Source organism: Calonectris borealis, chromosome 2, assembly GCF_964195595.1.
Source record: "Calonectris borealis chromosome 2, bCalBor7.hap1.2, whole genome shotgun sequence".
NCBI classification, from domain to species: Eukaryota; Metazoa; Chordata; class Aves; order Procellariiformes; family Procellariidae; genus Calonectris; species Calonectris borealis.
Window position 1 is genome coordinate 152,676,016 of NC_134313.1, and position 21,906 is coordinate 152,697,921.

At 39.5% G+C, this 21,906-nt stretch overlaps 1 protein-coding gene across 1 annotated transcript in view; it reads left to right on the forward strand.

Annotated features, from left to right (window-relative positions):
• Positions 1 to 21,906, forward strand: part of MYO3A (myosin IIIA) — a 120,386-nt gene that overhangs the window by 87,647 nt on the left and 10,833 nt on the right. Inside the window, exons 23-32 of the mRNA XM_075143942.1 lie at positions 1,845 to 1,924; positions 2,060 to 2,101; positions 2,566 to 2,643; positions 4,702 to 4,907; positions 7,008 to 7,119; positions 8,635 to 8,797; positions 9,449 to 9,535; positions 12,604 to 12,727; positions 13,877 to 14,846; positions 15,546 to 15,684. Of these exons, the coding sequence (XP_075000043.1) occupies positions 1,845 to 1,924; positions 2,060 to 2,101; positions 2,566 to 2,643; positions 4,702 to 4,907; positions 7,008 to 7,119; positions 8,635 to 8,797; positions 9,449 to 9,535; positions 12,604 to 12,727; positions 13,877 to 14,846; positions 15,546 to 15,684 (2,001 nt within the window). The remainder of the gene's footprint in view (positions 1 to 1,844; positions 1,925 to 2,059; positions 2,102 to 2,565; positions 2,644 to 4,701; positions 4,908 to 7,007; positions 7,120 to 8,634; positions 8,798 to 9,448; positions 9,536 to 12,603; positions 12,728 to 13,876; positions 14,847 to 15,545; positions 15,685 to 21,906) is intronic.

The window sequence follows — 21,906 nt, forward strand, 5'->3', positions numbered from 1 at the left end:
CATAGTGTCCTACCTGCCATTTTAGGATGATGGGTAAGTCTCCTTACAATCAGTTTGCTATTGTGTTGTATTACTCCCTGTGTCATGGCATTGATGCCATACAGTAAGTACTTTACAACATTCCTTCCTTGTACAACTACATGGGAGATGTGCTTGTAGTAGAACAGAAAAGCTAAATTGGAAGAGTCTAATGGAAATTTCTCTAAAATGTTATCGTAGCTTACAGAAACTGAGGTTTTGGCAAGGCTCCTATTCTTCACAAAGGGAGCTTTGCTGGTGGAATGCAAAATTTGGTCTTGGAGGTCTATTTTAAGTCAGTGTTCCTGGGAAAACACTGAGCTCAGTGTCCTTGCCTGAACTTTTTGACTTGTTGATATCTGCTAAGATACTAAACTATAATTTCTGTAGAGCCAAAGTCAGGGGCGCAAATGGTCCGAAGAACTGATCCCAAGTCTTATATAATGTTTTGCAAGATAACTCTGAAGGTTGTTTTAGTCTTCTTGTTAAATATTGTGAAACACTATGTGTGGCCTTTTGAACTGACCCAAACCATCCAGCTATAGCCAACTAAAAGTTAGATTTCTGATCTAAGTTATTAATCTAAAATCAGTGGAAATGTAGAGTTTTACCCAGAGTCCAACCCATCTTGCTTATATCTCAGGTGTTTCTCTTAGGACGGGATAAATCTCCTCTGAAGGTGCCTCTCTCCACTGAATACAGTGGGGATCCTGTAGACACCGCACTTTCAGATACCTAAAGTTAGATGTGAGTAAACCTCTATTTCCTTCCCACCCTGTGATATTCAGCTAAGCTCAAGGGAGGTTTAGCACTTGATACCATCACATAATACATGACGCATTAGCTCGGCATGCCGTATATTTGCAGCTGCTTATCCAACTCTTATCCACCTCTTACTGATAGTAGCTGAGCACAGAGAGATTACAGGCCCTCCCAGTGGAGAGTGAGATTCCAGAGGTGTTATGTTATTAGCAGAAGCAATGGCAGCATGCAGCAATGGTTGGGTTTTATCAACATAGAGTGACATGACGGAAAGCTCAGCAGAATTTTCATTACTCCTTTAGAAGACCAGTGTCTGGGTAAACCACTCCAATGCATCTAGTCCTTCAAGTCATCATAATAAAGGTATTACGACTATGTCTATGCAAGTAAACCAAGCAGGGCCAGTGAACAGTAGCTGAAACACTCCCACAGGACTGCCCATTCTGATTAATTGTTAGCATGCCTCCCTGGGACAGTTTTGGACCATGTCAGCTAACAGTCTCCCAGAAATACCCAGGCACACTTCAAGAGAAAGCACAGGCCGGCAATGGTTTCCAACAAGCTCTGTGCAAAGATACAACCTTATTTTTACCAGGAAGTTAAAAGAGTAGTGAAGTATAGAGTTTAGCTGTATAGACTTGAATCATGCCATGTCACTTTCCCTCAGGGCCATAAAGAGGTGCTAGCACTTTTTTTTTTTTAACTAATATATATGTAGCCTTAGAACTAGAATAGTACGATAACATCCTTAGGGTAAAACCACATGCATGCTCTAAGATGTATCTTTCTTACCATCTGCAGCAGTCTGTTTATTTTTTTGCTCTAGTAGGTGACATAAGTGCTGAAGGAGGAAAATTCAGCCCATGTTCCATCTTCATGCAACTTCTTCAGAGCTTGTTCCATCCCAAGGGTAAAAGGGGAAATGAGGACATATTCCGAAAAAGTCAACGACCTTTATAATCATATGGTTACACTGGGGGCATGAATAAGGTGGTTCAGCATAGTTTTTAGTTTAGATGAGATGTAAGCATTTTGGTAGGTTGCTTTCTTTCATCTTCCCATAGGTAACCTGGCACACACTAAAAGCAAAACTACAATCAGTTACCAAATGTGGACCCCCCAGAAATCAATCAGTCATACAAAGGTAAGAAAACTGATTTTGTGATTCTGCATTGAACCCTAATTTAAACTAGAAAGGCAATACTGTTATTGGTACTAAAAGTAAGCAAGTAACCCCTTCCTTGGTTTTTCTCCCTCTCCTATTTTCTTTTCTGTTTAGCTGGATATCTTTGTGTTGTGCAATTCATATTCCTTCCGTGAGGTAAAAACCTAACTTTTCCCTTCTTTCTGGCTGTAGATATATAACAACTTCAGGGGGAAAAAAAATGTTACTTCCTAGCTGTATTTTAGTAAAAAGAGAAATTAAAATATTGCTGTGGAGTATAGTCAAATTTCTTAGAGAACTACCAAAATAACAGTGATGATGAAACAACAGACAGGACCTCAGACATTGTCAGGTTATTTGTGGCAGTTATTTAGATTTTCCATTATCAAATTGTGTCCTCTGTGTGTGAATGTTTGTGTATTGTGTAGCAAAGTAATGTAACGTTACTCGTGTAACTGATTTGTGCTAGTAATCATGCTGTAACTTTTTCTGTTTAGAATATTGAATACTTTTTTTTTAATTAATTATGTTCTCTGAGGGGTGCTTTGTTGTGGCATTGGAAAGGGCACTACAGACTCGACAGAGATAAAAGATGTCATTTTCTTTCTTCACCTTTACAGAATGAAGCAGGGGATACCGGACATCATCCAAGAGAGACAACCAGCATGAAAACACAGACAGTCGCTTCTTATTTTAGAGTAAGATATCAGATCTTTTAATAAATTTTTCTAGAGTAGAATAAATGTTTATTCTTTCACCTTTTGAAATGCACCTGTTGACTTAGTCAACAGTGGTCCATTTAGAGCTTGTGAACTGCATATATGTTGCAGCGGTCTGTGCAGTAAAAATATCTAGAAGAGATTGTGATGTTTCATCTTTAATTGTACTTGATTACACAGCCACATTTCTGTCATGATGATGTATGATGATCGAGATTAATCTTTCACTTGCTTTTTTTTTCCACCAAGGGAGATAAAGGGAGGTTGGACATTAGTGGTATAGCATTTCTTTAAGAGTTTAAGGAGCAAGAACGCAAGGTTAATTTGAAGCAGGAGCTCCAGAGAAAGATCTTGAAGGTCACTGCTTGGAGGCTGTTGTGAGTCCATCCTTGTGGCTCCTTCAGCAGTGCTCTTGACCTTCCCAAGCACTGGCTGTGTTGCTGGTCCTGCAATAGAAAATAGCTGTGAAGACCATTCTTTCCTCCAAAGTGGTGCACAGAGTTGGTTCACTTGCGCTCAGCTCTGAATTTCCAACTCTTATTTAGTCATCTCTCCCAGCAAAAACATAAAGATGGCTGAGGTGATGTTCATGACCCGTAAGAGTTCATTTACATCTATGACAGAGAACAGTAAGGAGCAAGATCTCTGTTTAGTAGATTCAAATGCACAGCTTTGTGGACTGCAAAGGATAATTTCAGCCTAGATATCATGGTGGTCCAAAGCTGCATGGTGTTTTAAAGTTTAGATGGAAAAATTTATTGAATCTCATTCAACCTAATGTCTGCGATTCAGTGCATTACCAGCAAATCTAGCATCAGAGGCTGCAAATGAGTTAATTATATTTACACTTTTCTGTTACTATTTTCTGTAGTGGAAATCCCTGCTCAGACCATGCTAGCTAATGCTCTTAAATGAAGATTCAGCTTCAGCCCCACTGGTTTACTCACACGCAGAAATCTATGGGTGATTGCGAAAAGCATCTGCCACCTCAGACTGAGTGAAAAAAAAAATTATCCATTAGCATGTCCTACTTGTTTGTGTTCGATTGGCACACTAGTGATGAAGATAATTAAGCACTTTGCTGCATGGTGCAGCATCTGTCCAGAATGGAATTGCACATTTTAATAAGAAACATATGGCTCTTGACATCCTACACTAGTTTCATGTATCCAACCTACTGCTGAACTGCATTACCTCCTGGCTGCCTCTTTCTGTTGAGTCAGGTTGAATCTTGAGGAATGAGCCTCTTCGTTTGTGTTTTAATAAGATCCTCTCATGAAGCAATTTTACAAAACACCAGTCAAGGTTGTTTACAGCCAGATTCACCTCAATTGGCATGGGGAGCTACAGAGTGCATCCCCTCTCCTAGCCCGGTACCCTGGTGAGGTGGGAAAAATGCAACTCTGGAATTGTGATTTTGTGTACTTCTAGTTTTGTCCTCTTCGAAAGTTTCCTCTTAGCAGGGCAGCTATAGTATCACCATCAGCCTATACAATGAACAAGACATGCTAGATCAGAGCAGTTTAAGCAGCCCCTCTTCGGGGGTGGCCTTAGTGTCCTCCAGTCTAATGAAGGGATGGCAATTACTGGCTTGCTGCTCTTCCACTTTCCATTTGTAGACGGATGATTTAGTCTCTGGGTGAGTAAGGATCTTCAAATAGGTGACAACAGGAAAAAGAAAAAGTGGGCTGTAATTACCTAACAAGGTTCCAAGAGAAGCAAGTAAGTGTAAGGAGAGTTTATATCATATGTTAGACATTATGGCAGTTTGTGAGAATGTTTTGGGTAGAATTTGGTACATCCATTTGGAATCAGTGTTTCTCTCAAGTAGTATACACTAGTAACTTACAGATCTTATCAAATCTAGAATTGTTGTTGGGTCATTTACTTCATCTACCATTAAAGTAACAGCTTACTGAAATGTAAATAGGTTTGGACATGGTTCTGATCATATGAAATAAAATTTCAGCTACACATGGACCTATATAAAAGTTTTATAAATATCCTGGTGGCAGATATCGTGTTACTTTCTTGCAGTATTCTCTGATGGATTTGTTATCCAAAATGGTCGTCGGCCAGCCTCATTTTGTCAGGTGCATCAAGCCAAACAACGACCGGCAGGCAAACAAGTTTGATAAAGAAAAAGTGTTGGTTCAGCTGCGTTACACGGGAATTCTGGAGACAGCAAGAATTCGAAGACAGGGTTATTCACACCGTATACTCTTCGCTAACTTCATAAAACGGTAACATTGATGTAAAGAAGCCTTTTTCTCTCCTATCATTGCTGCCCAGTGTTTGCTAAGCATCAGCAGTGTCTTTGGTATGGTCTTTAAAGAAAAAATACAAAGACATTTCCCGTGACAAAGAAGATTACAGACTGGCTGACAAAGAGTAGTTCAGGCACAAGATTAGTGACCTGTTTTGGATTGGTAGGGGAAGATGATGCATCTCAGGGTGATTGTTTAAGGCTCCCTGCGCATTTGGGTAAAAATTGTCTTGCTTATAATCTGCAAGTTTTCTTCAGAGACTTGAGGTTTAGAAATGTAATGCTTCAAATTAAAGCTGAGAATTTGGAGCAATAGCATCCAAGGAGCACCACAGTTTCTCTAGGTCCTGACATTCAATACTGTGCAGCATCTGCTTGTGCAGGGTGGGTGATAATTTGGTATTGCTAATCTAGTGCTGAGAACTTCATTAAGTGCATAATTTTGTTTAAAATATAATTTCTAAGTATTAGTCACTTGTTAAGAAGAAGAGTAATGAACTCACTATGATTTTATAATTCCTTTAACTATCTCTTCCTCTGCCCCAAAAAATTAATCCTGAGCACTTATTCTGTACTTCTCTCTTACAAATAAAGACCCTGAGTATTTGTCTCAATCAGAACTGAGATTTATGGAATGGAGATCAAAACTGGGAAGAAGCAAACAACACCCATTCAGACAGAAGCACTTAAAAGTAATAGTGCACTAGAAATAGAGAGCTAGCAGCAAGTGCTGCAGATGCACGAGGAGAGAGAGGAAGGACAAAGTGATATTTTTATAGCAGTTTCCGGAAAGAATAATCCTGGGACTATTATGTTTTGGAAGACTGCAGCATGGGAAAAGGTAGTTATCACTGCACCAAGATGTGCTGTGGCTTTTGGTCACTGCTTTTTATAAAAAATTATACTGTTCAGGTAAAAGAGAGGAAAGCAGTGAACATAATGGGGTAGCTCTCTAGAGAGCGTGCCCCCGATTGCAGTGAGGCTGTGCAGATCTTCAGCACTGAGGATATGGCCCTCAAACAAAAACGGATTTTTATTAAGTATCTATCTCCTTATCTTTTTTTTTTAATAGTTGAGAGTTACAGGTAGACCTGGAATAATGGCAAAATTATTTTGTTAGAATAAAAATAAGCCAATTCATTGTGTAGTAAAAAGAAAAAAAAAGGAGCTGTAGGAATTGGTGATAATGCAGGAATCAACATTGTCTCTTTTTTTATTATTCCATGAGGAAATTGTTACCATTATTTAAACCTGGTACAATCCAAGCTTTGTGTATAAAGGCTGAATAACAAGAAAAAAGCAGAATGTACTGTCAGGAAGCACACATAATTCATGTAATTTTCCTGAATTAAAAAAAACAAGATAGGTATGGTTCATTTTGTTATGGAGCATTTTGGAAGGTCCTGGAACATGCAAGAACTTTCCTACCCAGCAGGTGAGCTGGTACATTACAGGTAATTTTTATGTGTGAGCATCCTGACCTCTTCTCCTAGTCAGAATTAATCCTGACTAATGAGTTTACCAGATTAAATGCTTACATATGATATGTCATAATAGCACATATATGTTCCAAAAGGACCGGCAAAGCTGAATCCAAGGAGGTAACAAGAGCTGGGGTGCATCTTACATCATATTAACTATCTCAAAGATAGATGGTCTAGCACATGAGATAAGAAATGAAATTTTCATGACATTTCTAGATATGAAATAAGCTAATTTAGGCAGAAAAGCTTTAAAAATATTTTCATTTTGCCACTGCAGTCACTTTCACAGAATGCAGAGAGCCAAAGAACTGGTGCACAACTCTACTTGGGTTGCACACTTTTTAAAAGCATTTTGGTGTTGATATAGAAGTAAACAACCCTCCAGGGTGTGCAATATGTCACTCATCCACTTTTGATTGAGTTTCTCAGTACTGCATATAAATCACAGCAATTTCCTTCATATGCTGTTTTGTTTTTTTCAGTGCTATGTTTTCTTTCATGCAACTGTTTTTATTATTTAAATGAATGGTTTAAATGTATTTGCATCTATTGCTCGCTATTAATGGAATAAAGAATCATATATTTGTCTTTAGGTATTACCTCATCTGTTACAAAACAAATGATGATCCTCCAGTCAGCCCGGAAACCTGTGCTGCCATCTTGGAAAAAGCCCGCCTTGACAACTGGGTTCTTGGAAAAACTAAGGTAATTTTTTAATATACTGTATCTGCATTATTGCAGTATGTCATTGTTAACTTACTAAGAAATTTGTTTTCTCATCCATTTCATTGGGGTAGCTCTTGGTCCCTATTGGTTTAAAAAAACACCCTTCGCTGGGTACTGTTCCCTCATACCTGGCTGAAATCCTCACCCTGTAAAGTGTTAAAATTCTGATCAGCTTTAGTGAGGCCACAGTGCAAAGCAGTATGTGACAACAACACTGCTTGCATTTTCTTTCAAAAAATGTGGTAGTAAGGATCCCAGTGAGCTTAGTCCAAGCTTTCTTAAGGAAAAGAAGTTATACTTCGTCCCTGGAGCAATCAGACTCATAAAGGGAGAGGAAAAGGTTTTGCCTTTCCAGCCAGAGGCCTCTGTGGCAGACTTTGCTGACCACTGGGGGAAGAGATAGCAGGATGATCCCATATATGTGAAGTAGGGGGAAGACTTTATTAAAGAGAAACACATGTCTGTTTCCATACTCTTGCTTTTGGTTCTAGCTCACTAGTCTTCCCAATCTGCCAGAGAGGGACACCCACCCACCCCCAACTGACAGATCTCAGGAGGTCTGCCAGAGAAAAGAAGCATCAGACAAGTACTGCACCAAGTCTCTCTATTTGCTAATGTAACAGAAGTGCCCAGGAAGGATATGGATAGAGAGAGAGATGGATTCTAAACTATTTGAAATCACCTCAGTGTAGAAGAAACAATTATTCTTCTTCTAAGAGACATCGTCCTGGATAGGTGGGACAGAAGCCATGAGGTTACCTCCTCCTCAAACTTTATTTCCCTCTGCTGTCTTAGTGAGGCTAATGGACAACATGCAGCCAAAGGAAGTGTATCTTGAGATGTGAGATCTATAGCTTACATTAGGGTTACTTTAATTAGGGTTAACCTGTATCTGTACCAACGAGTGATCAAAGATTGGGGGAATTCTGCAAAATAAGCATAATTATTGTCTTAATTGCACAAGGTCTTTCTACACATTTTATTTCATCCTAATATGCACCAGGAATGTGCTTGTATCCCTCGTGCTGGACTAGTTTTTCAGGGTTTATATGAGCTTCATGCTTCATAAAAGCAATTTAGTAAATAAACAATGCCTTAGATTTAATTGGAAAGCGGAGAGGTTGAAGGTTCCAGATTTGGATCATATTTATGTAACATACATCAAATTTGTGAGGTTAGCAAAACTGTCAGCCTCATAGTTTTGAAAACAGATTTATAGTTACAGACTGAAGTTTTGCACTGGGACTTTAAAACATCTTCCCATGCAAGCATGAATAAGCAGGCACTGACAAAAGATGTTGAAGGGGAGACTAAGGTAAACTAATACCCCAACCAATCAAAATGCTATCTTTAACAAGAATGATCCTTTAGACACTACAGCTAAAGAGTCTGCTCATCATTTGAAACCAACTTGTAACTCTTGTTGATGTTAAATGGATTGAGTGAATGCAGGGCCTGGGAGGGTAACTAAAACTTTTGCTTACTCTTTTTAAGGTATTCCTCAAATACTATCATGTGGAGCAGCTAAATTTGATGCGGAAGGAGACAGTTGACATGATTATTTTGATTCAAGCCTATGTCAGAGGGTGGCTGGGTTCAAGGAGATACAAAAAGATAAAGGAACAAAGGGAACAAAGTGCTATTAAAATACAGTCAGGTAATAGCTTTAAAACATTTACCATTTTGCTTAAAGCTAGTGCCTGTGTACAGTTGATAGATGGATGTGCATGCTAGATGTGGATTTTGCTGTTTTCCTGCTGTTACATTTGACAAAATATCTTACACTTGGTGATACCTGTTCTTATGAAGAAAAATTTCTTTTAACCAGGTTATGACAATCTTTTTACTGAAGTTAGGTTTATCAATTTTACATTGAAAAGGCAATTTTAACAATGGAACAACGTGATTGCACAGATGATACTGTTATTAATAATATTCTGGCGTGGTGTGACAAGGTTGTATAATATAATAATGAAAATAAAATGTCTTAACCGTCCTAGATAATAAGACCAATTACACTGTTGATGGAGACATGAATTTTTAATACATTTCAAACATCATCTTATTTTACATTCTGATTTTCTCGTGTTTTGTATAAATTTCATTCATAATAACTTTACTCACCAGAAAACATAGTTTTTATGTAGATTTACTGCTTGTGCTTGTTTGCCATTTTTTTGGAAGGATAAAGCCTGCAAAATATTTATGAATATTTTAATGGAGGTCTGTAATTCCTTCCAGACTTTTTTTATTCTTACAACCTTTTGTGTAGCTAATGGATTATTTAATTTTTGACATCTCTTTTCAGCTTACAGGGGTTTTGTTGCTCGTAAAGAATACACAAATACAAAACGTAATAAAAAAGTGGAAGAATATATTACTAGACTTCAAGCAAGTAAGAATTGTTTGCTTTTGTGGCTTTTAATGTGCTATCCATACACAATATGTTGATCCAGATTCTTTGCTGTTACCTAGCTACACTGATTGACTATGTTCATTTACACATTCTGAGGTATAATTTATCTATTATAGATCTATATACAGTGGTTGAAATGGGTCAATGTATTCCTTTACCTGTACCTCAAAGTGGCTTACATGCACTTTCCACAGCTGTGAAGTGGGCTGGTTAATGCCACAGCAAGTCTTTTCACTCCTAGTCTGATATGTCTAAGTATTACAGCTGGTATTGTTGAAGCCCCGTATGACACTATCTGCATATCATGTGTGTGTGCGTGCTGTTCTATTAGGAATAGGTTTTGTTACATATCAGTAATAGTTATGTTTGAGAAGACTATAACCTGTAATTTCACTCATGTCTCGGATTTTTGGTTTGCGATCACTCAATCCAACCTAGCAAAATATTCCTTCTCTTCTGCAGCTGTAATCACCTTGGGCCCAGATGTATGCTATGTGACATCCCTTTTTCCTCCCTATATTTCTGTCTCCCCCGTCCCTGCAGAGATGTCCCCAAGCCAGATGTAGTCAAGGCAGCTCTGAAAACAGCAGCAGCACAATTAGAGAGGCACAGGTCTGAAAACAGCTAGCACAAATCTGCACCACACTTTCAGTAATTACAAAGGTGGCAACCCCAAATATAAGCTAGAGCTGCCAGTACCCAGGCTATCTAGATTTAAACTACCTTGGATAAGCCTTCACGAATATATACGGACACCAGTGCTGGTTTTAGTCATTGTCAGATGCATCTGTCAATTACAGTGAACCAAGGTTAGTGTGTACTGAAGAGCACTTCACTGCAGTTGGTAGAACTTCCTCAGTGTAGAAAACAATCTAAAGCCAGAATAAACTCCAGTGATGTGCCAAAAATAATTACACATCTGGAAGTTGTCAATTATATTAGGATATTTAGCAAATGCAAAAGTATGAATTTCCCACTTTGCTCTGTTTGTTCATCTCCCCGGTGTTTCTTCTTGTCCACCTTCTCTGTCCTGTGTGCAGTTTCTTTTCAACTTTTTTCAGTGCACGAGAAGCAAGAACAAAACGGAAGTCCATTTTTACTTAGCGTTCTCAGTTTTTTTTCCCCCATTTATCTCTAAAGCAATACAAAATTCCTCTTCCAGTTTGAGAACAAAGCTTACACAGCTACTATCTCATAACAAAGTTCTCAGGAAACTTCAAGAACCAGAATAATTCTAAAAAGACCAGACTTAGCTTATATTGGCATGTCCATTGACAATGTAACTTGATTTATTTCAAAATAACTCCTGTTGAGATGCTTTTGTGTGAAAATGGAATGAGGATTGGCTCAGAAGTCCAAGAAACTCTAGAAGTATTCCAAGTGCTTTACAATTTGCACTTTTCTCAGGCCCTGTCAGACGGCAGTATAAAAATCAATTGTGCCACTTCCAGTAAGTATTTGGGTTCCTTTACCCTCTCTCCAATTATCAAGATGTAACTTATGTCCCTTTTATACAATGCTTTCTTACACTGAACCACTGCCTCTAGTGGAGCCCAAGTTGGTCTAAATTATGAGTAGGGAATGCTAAAGCAAATAAAACCTAGCACCAAGTTACATGAATGTGTTAGAATAGACTGCTTATGCTCCCTTCCCATTCTTAAGTGAGCTTGACACTTCCCTGGGATGCAGAACACTCTCAGCAGAGTTGGAGTAAGAGCTCCCATATCTACCATCTCCTCAGGGTATTTAAATCACCTGAATCCTCTATCCCCATAGTCTTGGTACTACATTTGGAATTAGAGTTGAACAGAAATATTTTGACAAAACACTATGTTCTTTTTATTTTGCCAGGGATTAGCGGATTTATGCTGAATCCCTGGAATTGCAGACTTGTCCAAATCACAGCACTGTGGAGACTGTGCCAGTTCCCATTAGGAAATTATTTGCAAGTGCAGGAATTTTTGAAGGAACATTCTGAATGCAATTCAGTTTCTGATTAAGACACCTCAGTGTAGATGTCTAAAAGTGACCTAGGTGTCTAAACTCCTCTTATAGTCAGCAGAGCCTAGAGTTTGATTAATTTTATTCAAAACCACCAAATGCTCAGCTCATTTGACCCCATATTGGTATCTAGTGTCATTTGAGATGCCCTAGGTTATCTTGCCTGGCCTCCAGCGTTATTTCATGTGGTATACCCAACTTTCTCTCTCCATAAAGTCCCATCTGTCTTGTTCTTTCTGTCAGCTCCATGTAAATGCCTTGGCTATCCTGGAGCACTTCAGATGGCACTAGATACCTATGTGCTGGCAACTGCATCAAGCCCCTAGTGACTAGTCAGTGCCTACAGGTCTCAGGGAGGACCCATGTTTGAGTCCTTATTCATCCTGGTTCAGACCGGAATCTTGAACTTGTGCCTCCCACAAAGCACAAGTAGCGAGTACCCTTGCCACAGTGCACCTGGTTACTGTGGAGCTTAGCATCTTTCATGCTGAGCTTTTTCATTTTGAATAATGAGTCTTTGCAAAAGGAGCATGAGCTAAGTCTTCTGTAACTGCTGAGCAATAAAATTTTCAGTTTCTCTCTGATCTAGTGAATGTTCAGCTAATTCCAAGCCTATGCCAGAAGAGACCCTGGTAATCTCTATAGCCTGATAATTAGGTGTTTCCCAGGGAAATGAAAGACTGAGTCAAATCAATTGCCTGAATCAGGCAAAGCAGGTACATGAAGCTGAGAGCACTGTGTTCTAGAGGTACTTCTATAGCACTATGCTTCTGGTTCATTCTGCATCTTCCTGTACTGTCTTTAGTCTAATAAAATACAAAGAAAGGGCTTGTTTGTATCCTCATGTAGAATGGGTACAGCTTTCTGAAATCTCAAAAAAGTTTTGTGGGACAGAATAATTTCAGATGAAACATAATCATAATAACACCCTGGTCTGTATTTCCTTGTTGTTTTTTGTTTAATGCTGTTATCATTTGACACTCTGAAATGTGTGGGACACCCATTGCTTGTTGCCTAAGGTTGTTTTATATTACAATTTGTATCAGTTGCCAGAGGATACTTACTCAGGAAGAAGAGAAAAGAACTAACTGAGGCAAGGAACAAAGCAGCAATAACAATTCAGTCTCACTACAGGGGATATAAGGAGAGGAAGATCTTCAAAAGGAGGAGGTAATGTTATTTTCTCTCTCTGATGTCACTCAAATGTGTCCTTTTTCATTAACTACACTGCTGAAGAACAGCAATGTAAGCTAAAAGTGAAGCAAATTAGGATTATTCTAGATATGTTTGCAGAGGTAATGTACATTTATGTGGAGGTTTTTAATGTCAGTAACCAACTTTCTCATATTTTTAAGCCCAGGGAATAAAGGTATATTTAGGGGAAAGATCAACAATATTGTGCTTACTTGTAATGTTAATGTAGTCTGTAGAGGAGTCTCTTTTTGGAACTAGCTCATCATTAAAAATGCTCAGACAAGAGCAAGAAATAGGCATCTGCAAGGAACTGTTCTTCTCATTTTAAGTCACTGTTTGAGATAAGCATAGGTGATGACAGCGGGAACCGAAATGTCTTGCTCAGATCAAACAGCTAAAAGTTAGGTGAGGTGAATCACACTCTAAATATCTCTGCAATATGGTTGTAGTCCTAACCTCTGAAATGGAACTAGTAGCACTTCGCTCATCACTATTGTTTTTTCAGTGATAGCATTTAAGTAGGTGGAGACTAGTCCAGAGAGGTGGAAAACAACTGTGAAGGAGTCCAGAGTCTTTCAGAGGGAAGGAACAGGGTGGCAGATTTCACCTAGCACTGAAGTTGTATTGATAGTAACAAAGACGGTTTAGGGAATAGGTCTGTTAAATTTGACCTGGACCTAAGCCCAGGATCATTCTTTCTGCATTCCTAGTGTGACTTGAGGCAGTTTTCTTTCATGAATACATTTATGATTGTGTGTATTTATACATATTTGAGGTGCTAGTTTCTGCTAGTGCTAGTGAGGTATATAGTTTCTGCCGTATGTTTTTGTTAACATTTAAATTAATCCTTTGCTCTTTTATCAGCCCTCATGCAGCCTAGATTGTCCCACTAGCAATTTTCCGTGAAGAGTTTAACAGGGATGTCCCTTTTCACTTTAAGAAATAATAATCATCAGAGATTGGTTTGCTATCTTTAATTCCAGCTCTATGCACTAAATCTTTCCCATGTTGCAATGTATCAAATTGCCATTTAGTACACAAACACCACCAAAGGTAGTTGTAAAGTTGTTACTACCCTTCATCTCCTTCAGCTATAATTTTTGCCCAAAACTCTATTCCATTCAGGGAATCATTTAGAAAGAAACAAACTGAAAATGCAGCATCCATTAGCGAAAAGGAAAAGGATGAAGAACTTAAAGATAATGAGGAAAGTCCAACTGGAATGAAGAGTACTCTTCCTAAAATGGAAGAAGAGGCAGCTATCATTGTTCAGAGCCATTACAGAGGCTACAGAGTCCGTAAAAAAATAAAGGAACAGCACAAAAAAATAGCAGAGGAAGAATTATCTGCTGTGGAATACCTTGAAGCTCAACTGCAGCCAGCTCAAAATGATACACTGGAAGAAGCAGCAAACGAGGAGATTCAAGATGATGTTACTGACAGCAAGTGTTCTGGGTACAGTGACACAAGGAATGTACAGGAGCAACAGAAAACATCTACTGAAGGAGAGGGAGCTTCTGTGAAGCAGAACCCTGCAGTAGAACATGCTGGTGAAGGTGAAAAACAGGCCTTTTTGGAAGAGCTGTCCAGCAAATCTTCAGTCAAAATCACATCTGAACCTGGTCCCCAGCAAGAGCAAGATAATCAAGACACGCTCAGTGCAGATGGGCAAAATCAAGAATCTGCTGTGGTCCAGCCCAGGACTGACAGGGATGTGGAAAGAAGCCTCCTGAAACATGAAGCAGTGATACCTACAGGATGTAAAGGAATTATAAGAAAAGAGTCACTAAGAGGCTCACGGAAGCAAGTTGCGGCAGAAAAACAAGGTTCAGAAGACAAAGAGAAGGCAGCAGTGGTTATTCAGAGCAGTTATCGGGGTTACAGAAGGAGGGGACAACTTAGAAAAGAAGGGAAACTACCTTGCAAAAGTCAAGAGAAAACTATAGAGGAGCCAACAGAAGCAGTACATGTTCAAAATAATGATCCCCAAACAACAAAAGACAGGAAAAGCACTAGTACAGAGGCTGAAGACTCTAAGACACTGAAGGGCAACTCAGAGAAAGAGGCTTGTGATTTGGCAGCCTTTTCACGGCAGGTAAGAAGCTTATAAGCTACATATGTTGAGCATAATACTCTGAGCAATCTCAGTATACTCTGAGTAATGACAGAATGGCAAAGTTATTTTACTGGCTTCAGTGGCACCAAGGATTTACTCTCTAAACTGAGACAGAGATTTTGTAATGAGTGTTCTAAAAAAATGCATATTTGGGCTGCAAGAGAGAATACCCTTTTCAGGAAGGAGAGAAAAACAAAGTTAGAGCACTGGCAAAAAATTATGTTAGTTTTAACCTGGTTTAGGTTAAATGCAGAAGCTTGGCCTTTGTTGAAATATGCATTTACCAGGCAAGGCCCTTAATTCAGTAAACTTGTGAAATGTCTCTGTAAACTAAACTACAAGTTGCTGTGTCAATGTCAGGTACTCACACATGTGCAGAGAAGTATGACTACAGCTGCCTACCTATTTTGCATCAGCAAGGCACCGTCTGCTCACATAAGTGAACCAATATGAAGTAGCTGCAGGACTGGGCTGCAGTGTGGAGTTTCCTAAGTGTCTTTTTTTTTCTTCTTTTTTTCTTTTTGTTTTTTTAAGGGGGGTGGGGAGGTAAGTGTGGTAGGGGACTACTCTGCAGTAGGTGGAGCAATATCTTTTAAATTCATTCTCTAGTCCATTTTACCTTTGGAACATACATACTTATTTATATAATAATGTAAAATCCTGTGTTATATTTTTCAGATATCAAAATTATCCGAAGACTACTTAGCGTTGCAGCAAAAATTGAATGAAATGATATTGTCACATCAGCTGAGACCCGTGATGCTGTCCAAAGATAAGCAAGCTAATGGCCGACTTTCTTCTCATGTTTGTCAGTCAGGTAATGTTGAACCTTACTGTTAGCAGAATTTTCATTTGTAAACAGGACTGTCAAGAAGCCACTCCTAGTCATCTTTTTAAAAGCCAGGGAACTAATAAATGAGTTAGCTCTGGCTTCTCATATAACTCAGGCTGTTCATTTTTGTACTAAGCACCATATGAGTACCTGTCTGGAAAAAGTGTCCAGAGAAATATCCCAGCCTGGTTGGGATTTACATATTTACCATTTTTCTTGGTATTTCGTTTCAGTGCTGCTTAAAATTGGTGAATGAATCATTGTGAGACCTAGACATAGCATCTCTAGAAATACTTCTATTTGGTAAAAATTCTTCATTGGCTCTTTTTTACTTATATGTTGCTCAACTGTGTGTGCTGTTGGTAAGATATGGGACTATGTTTTAAAAACAAAATATTTTTTTAGGTACTATGTCAAACAATTTATCAAAGTTTGTCACCTTTATGCTGAGTAAAGTTTTAGCTATCCACAAATGCAACTGAGGCTACCAAAACTTGTAACTCCTACCCATGTTGGTGGGTATGTCCTTAAAATTACAAGTAAGGTTTTATTAATAATTGGCATCCATTTAACTAACACACGTAAGAGGACATTACCTCTGAAAATACACTCCAAAGTTATTTATGCTCCAGTTAACAGGGGCAGTGGGGGTTCCCAAAATGCAAGCACGCTTGGAGCAGGTTAGGTGGCAGTGGGGAGGAGTACTGGGAGAATAAAGGTGGAAGACATGGGATTCAGAGCATGCAGATCATTAAGACCTGTGCCCCGTGGAGAGGTCCACAAAGAGCTGACTGAGCTGCTCAAGCTGCTTCAGTTGGAATAGATGTAACAGGGTATTTTCTCAGCCTGTGACTTGGGCCGCAGTTGTGGAGGAAGATGAGGGCAAACCTGGCAGATGACTGGGTGGGTCTCCGTTTCTGCAGGGAGGCTTGTGCCATCCCGTGCCACTGCACTGCCTCTGGGGAAGATCTCTGCTCACCCCTGCACAGCTGGGATCAGATCCAGGATTGTCTCTTGCTGCCCAGAGCTAATTGTACTATTTTCATTACAATATTGTGGATTCAGTTGTCGTGTATGCTGAAACTTCTTTCTGTTCCCATGGCTACGTTGAAGAGATCCTAAAAGTACTTCACTGCCACTTTGCAGTCCTTTCAAATGGGCAAGCTGCTAAACTGAGGGCTTGGTGTTTACAAAATCTAAACCTCTAAGTGTAAACTGGCTGCTAGTATATAATCTATGTAGTTCAACCTGTTTTCAATACCAAAGACTGCAAGAGAAGACAGATGTGAAATGGAAAACTAAGTGCCATAATCTTTCATTAAAGACAGAGCAATGCTTGTGATTGTCATTAATGGGTTTGTACTGAGTTCTCTATTAAATATTGCTGATTTTTGACAAGATAAACCTGAGGAATTAAAAATTCATGCTTTGGAAAATAACTCTTGGTTCTTACATATTTCCCTACAGAAGCTAGAGAAGATAGATAGAGGGAAAAGGAATACACAAATCCCTGTTTTATCAGTTAAAGATCTCATTACTTATGCAAGTGAACCAGGTGAAAATGTATCAGTATGTTCATGCCATGTGCAAAATGGAGCAAAGTCTACCCTTCACATTGCTATAAATTTAAGTAGCTCTACAGGAAGTAAAAGGATGCCAGAGTTTGTCACCTTTGCATGCAACCCTGCTTAAAGTGGTGACCAGTCAGCCACTTCCCATTATCTCTGAAAATGTCCCACTGTTTTAAACCTCTGTGGTATTACAATACAGTATTTTTCCAATGGTAAAGTGTGTGAAAGTGCTGTGTTGCATCCTTTTGAACACTGACATGAAAATTTCATACGTTTCTTTGAACCAAGTCAAAATGCTTTTTAAGACTGGCCCCTTCTATCTCAAACCAAACTAGCCCTTCCAGCCTGTTTACTGCGGTCCAGCTAGTCACTCACTTGAATGCTCTGCTCCGGTAAGTCAAACCCCCCCAAAACCAGTCCTCATCCAGTTCTTATTAGAACTCGTTCCCAATCTTTCTGTAGCCAACTTTCCCTTGATACAACAGGCTTTGCACTTTGAGCTGGGTCTGGCTCCTTGGCCCTTCTTGCCCAGCTGGTCTGAGTTGGGCAGCAGTAGTTTGTGTTTGCTGTGTTCTGTCACTGACCCAAGTACCTCGTACAACTTGTGTGGCTACTCATGATAAATGTAATCAAGGTGACTTTTGCCAGACATCGAACTTCAAAAAAGCAAGAAGGAAGGCCAGCTGGGCTCTAGTCAAAGACTGTGTCTGCCACCCTTCCCAGCCGTGATGTGAAGTTTCACTCTCTGCAACACAGTTTAACGGTGGGCACCAGGCTCAGCCACTCACTAGGATATGGAGTGATGGCAGCAGGGGCCTGAGCCCTGATTTCTCACATCCCCACAGCCATATTTATAATTGCTGATCAGTCCACTGGAAGACCTTTCTTGGTGTGGAATGTGAACTTTCTTTTTCTACATTCAAACATAATTCACACGACAGGATAACTGTTTCCTTTCCAGCTATGATCAATGCAGAGGGTACTGAAGGAAGGGAATACACTGCAGTAATTCCCCAGCTTGCCTGTGAGCTGGTTGGAGCCTAAGCATTACAGAGCTCAATCGCAAAGCTACGTTGTCTTAACTTAAGTAGATGTTTATTATAGCAAACATGATCTAACTAGATGTAGAGAATATTTAAGTAAAAATCTGCCTGTGTTCAGTTCATTTAGATTGTACTGTCTACAACACAGGAGTTAACAGCATTCTGGATATCATACTTTCTTCCTGTATGCAATATAGTACGATAATTACATAAAACAAAGACTTGAGGTAATGTACTGCAGAGTGTCATGAAAAAGTGAAGCAGGTAGACGTGGTGAGTGATCCACTCTCTATTAAACAGGGAGGAGCCTTTCTGTCTTCTTGCCTACATTATGTCTTACAGTGCAACTTATACACAGACATTTACAGAAGGATATGCTTTTACTGCAGGTTTCCTTTAGGGCTACCTTTGCTGTCCTACCCTTATGAAGGCAATGATTGTTGAGCTTTAGCTGTTCTTTAAATCATGTAGTATTTACCTATTTTTAATTACTTTGGTCATTTATGTTTGTTTACACTTCTTCCTCAGCTTCACTAGTTTTATATGCTATAACACCTGAATTGTATTTTATAGCTGTATGCCAGATAGGAATACTTGTCCGGCTTCATCTGTGGGTAGGTGGCCATTGTTCAGTTTGAGAACTTACTGGCTCCTCTGATAAAATATTTTATTACATTGCTACCCCCAGAAGGGGAGGAGCTGTGGGGCAGCTGGATGGCGTACAGTGACAAACGTTCAGATTTTCAAAACTGTTTAATAAAAATGCAAAGCCTGCAGTTTAAAGAACATATGAGCAAAAAGGTTAAATGAATCTTAAATCCACAAGGTTAAGTTGCCCTTAAGTGAATTTATTTGTATTTATAAAAATGCATAAAGCAAGCTGCACAAGGTTCCTGGAATAAACAATATTCCCTGTGGTTTGAATTTCTGAGTAGGTTATATTTGCTTGTTAAATGCTTTCAGCTAAACAGAACGGCTACATCCCAGGACTGCACCTTTGGACTGCTGGTGAGCCTTGGGTTACTGTGGTGTCAGAATAGATGCACAAATGGCCACTGTCAAGGTTTTTGGGGTCAAAGCCTGAAGTGAGGGGAATTTGATCATTATGGGAGCAATTTTTTTTCCTCCAGATGAATAATGGCGCCCATCCTTGTAAGTATTAATGATTGTTCAAGTACAAAATCTCAGGAAGATAATTTTCTATATTTAGAATGAAATTCACATGGTACAAGGAACTCCGGTGCAGCTGAGGACCTTTTCACATACACGAAGCAATGAGACAGACAGGATTTTCATCCAGGATTCCTCCTGCTGTAGGCTGCTGCAGCACTATTTATGGAGGTTTCATGGGCAGTCTTTGCAAGGAAAAGGGAGCCCGCGTAGCACTGGGTGAGCAGAGCAGTATTCACTGGCTGGTTTTTCTTCTTTGCAAGTGAGTGTCCAGCCAGGGAGCATTGAGGTGTGGGACTGGGGAAAAGCAAGGTAGTCAAGCACTTTTGCTGTCTGGTCATTCTCAGCTACTGGAGTGGCCCTTTGGACACCATGCAGCCAGCACGTGCAAGATCTGTGTTGGAAGTTGGTCAGATCCATGGCAGAGCATAAGATTTGGGAGGTCAAGGAAGTGGAGTACAGCCATTTTCCTTAAACATCCTCTCTTAAATAGGAATAATCCCAGGTCACCAGACTCTCAGAAATGAATTAGTGTCAGTCAGAGACTGAAACTGCATCCCTCAGTGGGGCTGGTGGAACTTAGGCACGAGAGATCAAACTCTTAACTCCTGCTGGATGCAATCGGAAAGTTCTCAGTCTCTTGCAATTCCTAGTTCTAGGTCTGTGCCAGAATAATCCCTCTGTTTTTTCCAGATTGCTAAGAATTTGCACCCATCAACCATAATTTCCAAATCTGGCTATGGTAAACATTCCGTGAATAAACAATACCTAAAAATTACTAACCAGAATGTTAAAGAGCAGTGCTTTTCTATGTGCAGATCCCAAACTTGAGTAATTACATCCTCAGACTGTGTACAATTAGGACAGTAAAAAGGTATGCACATAAATGTTGTAAGCAGTAATAGCTGTTCACTTCTCATTATCAAGCCCTGGAATTCCGGTTGCTATATTTGCATTTTTCTGATTACTTCCAAGCCCCTCTACAAAACCCATACAATTACTGCTCTTACTCTGTTCTTCTTCCTGCTTTATTCTGAGCCTGGCTTTATACTTCCTGTCCTCGTAAGATGTGGAACAGCACTGAATCAAACATGTAACATTTCACTTAAATGACCTGAAAATGGGTTTATCTGTTTCTCCAGGTGGCCTAATAGAGACCTTTCATCACTTAGATGTTTATCACAGCTGTAACCACACTATTTTTCCAGTCTTCAGTGTAAGATCTGTTGTAAGTCATACATTAATTTACATTAGCATCCATGGATGTTGATTCCTTGGGATTGTTGTCTTCCAAGCTTATCATTGTATGTCAGAATGTACAGACACAGTTTAACCTAAAGGGCTGTTGATACTGACTCATCTTTATTCAAGCATTTCTTGCTCATGCTTGAAAGTTTCAAGCACGTGCAGCTCTCCGCAGTTTCCGTAGTTTGTGGTGGTGTTCAGGATACACAGACATTACATGAGCTAGTCCTAAATTTCATTGTCCCTTTTCTTATTTTTTCAGGGTATTTGGAGCTTTCAGTGAGGACTAAGTATGAAAGTAGTAATACCTTGTAACTAAACACCGTAGAGTCGAAGAGCATGTGTGCAACTTAGGTAGGAACCTTTGAGGTAATTTTAAACGAGCTGAGATACTGATAGGAATAAGAAATTTTCCATAGATTCGCTAAACCTTCTTTAATGTTACCTGGCAGCCACACTGTTCACATGCCTCTGCTGACCCTTAACTCTGTAATTTATTCATTCTCATGGAGAATGACCTTAACTTTTATTAAACTTCCCATCATCACTTGATCAAATGAATGTTTTGAGAGTCTGCTTCAGGTTTGGGCAGCAGAGAGAGATAACTTCCTGGGCATGGGTTACAGCATGGCTGACATTCGCTGTTGAGGTTCTAAAGCAAAGTATCCATGTCACGAGAGCAAAACCTCTACTCAATTAGACAATTGAGTACTGACTGCGTGCACTTAAGCAGTTTGAGGAAAATCTTTCTCCCTTTCAACTTGTTCAGCTTGCCTACCTGTTGGTAAAACCTTTAAAAAAGGAATGTCTGTGTAGCATCAAATGTTTTTGTTTCCAATTTCTCCTACGCATTGCTTCGAAGGCATGTGAATGTGTCGCAGCACTGACAGCACCTGTTCAGGTAGATATAACCACAGGGCATGGGATGGCTGCAGAGCCATCAGCACAGTCCTTCGGTCCAGCTCCTTAGCTGTGCTAAGGACTAACTGGGACATAACCTTAAGCAAGTCTTGGTGTGTCTTGCTTTGTCCGTCTCTTACCCTGCTAGTAGGATAGAGATGGTAGTGCCAACCTGACATTTCCAAAGTGCTTTGACAGCTACTGTTGTGAATGGTTTTCGTATCAATGTTGTAACGTATGTATTTAAATGTTTGTTAGATAGAAAGCATCAGTTCTCC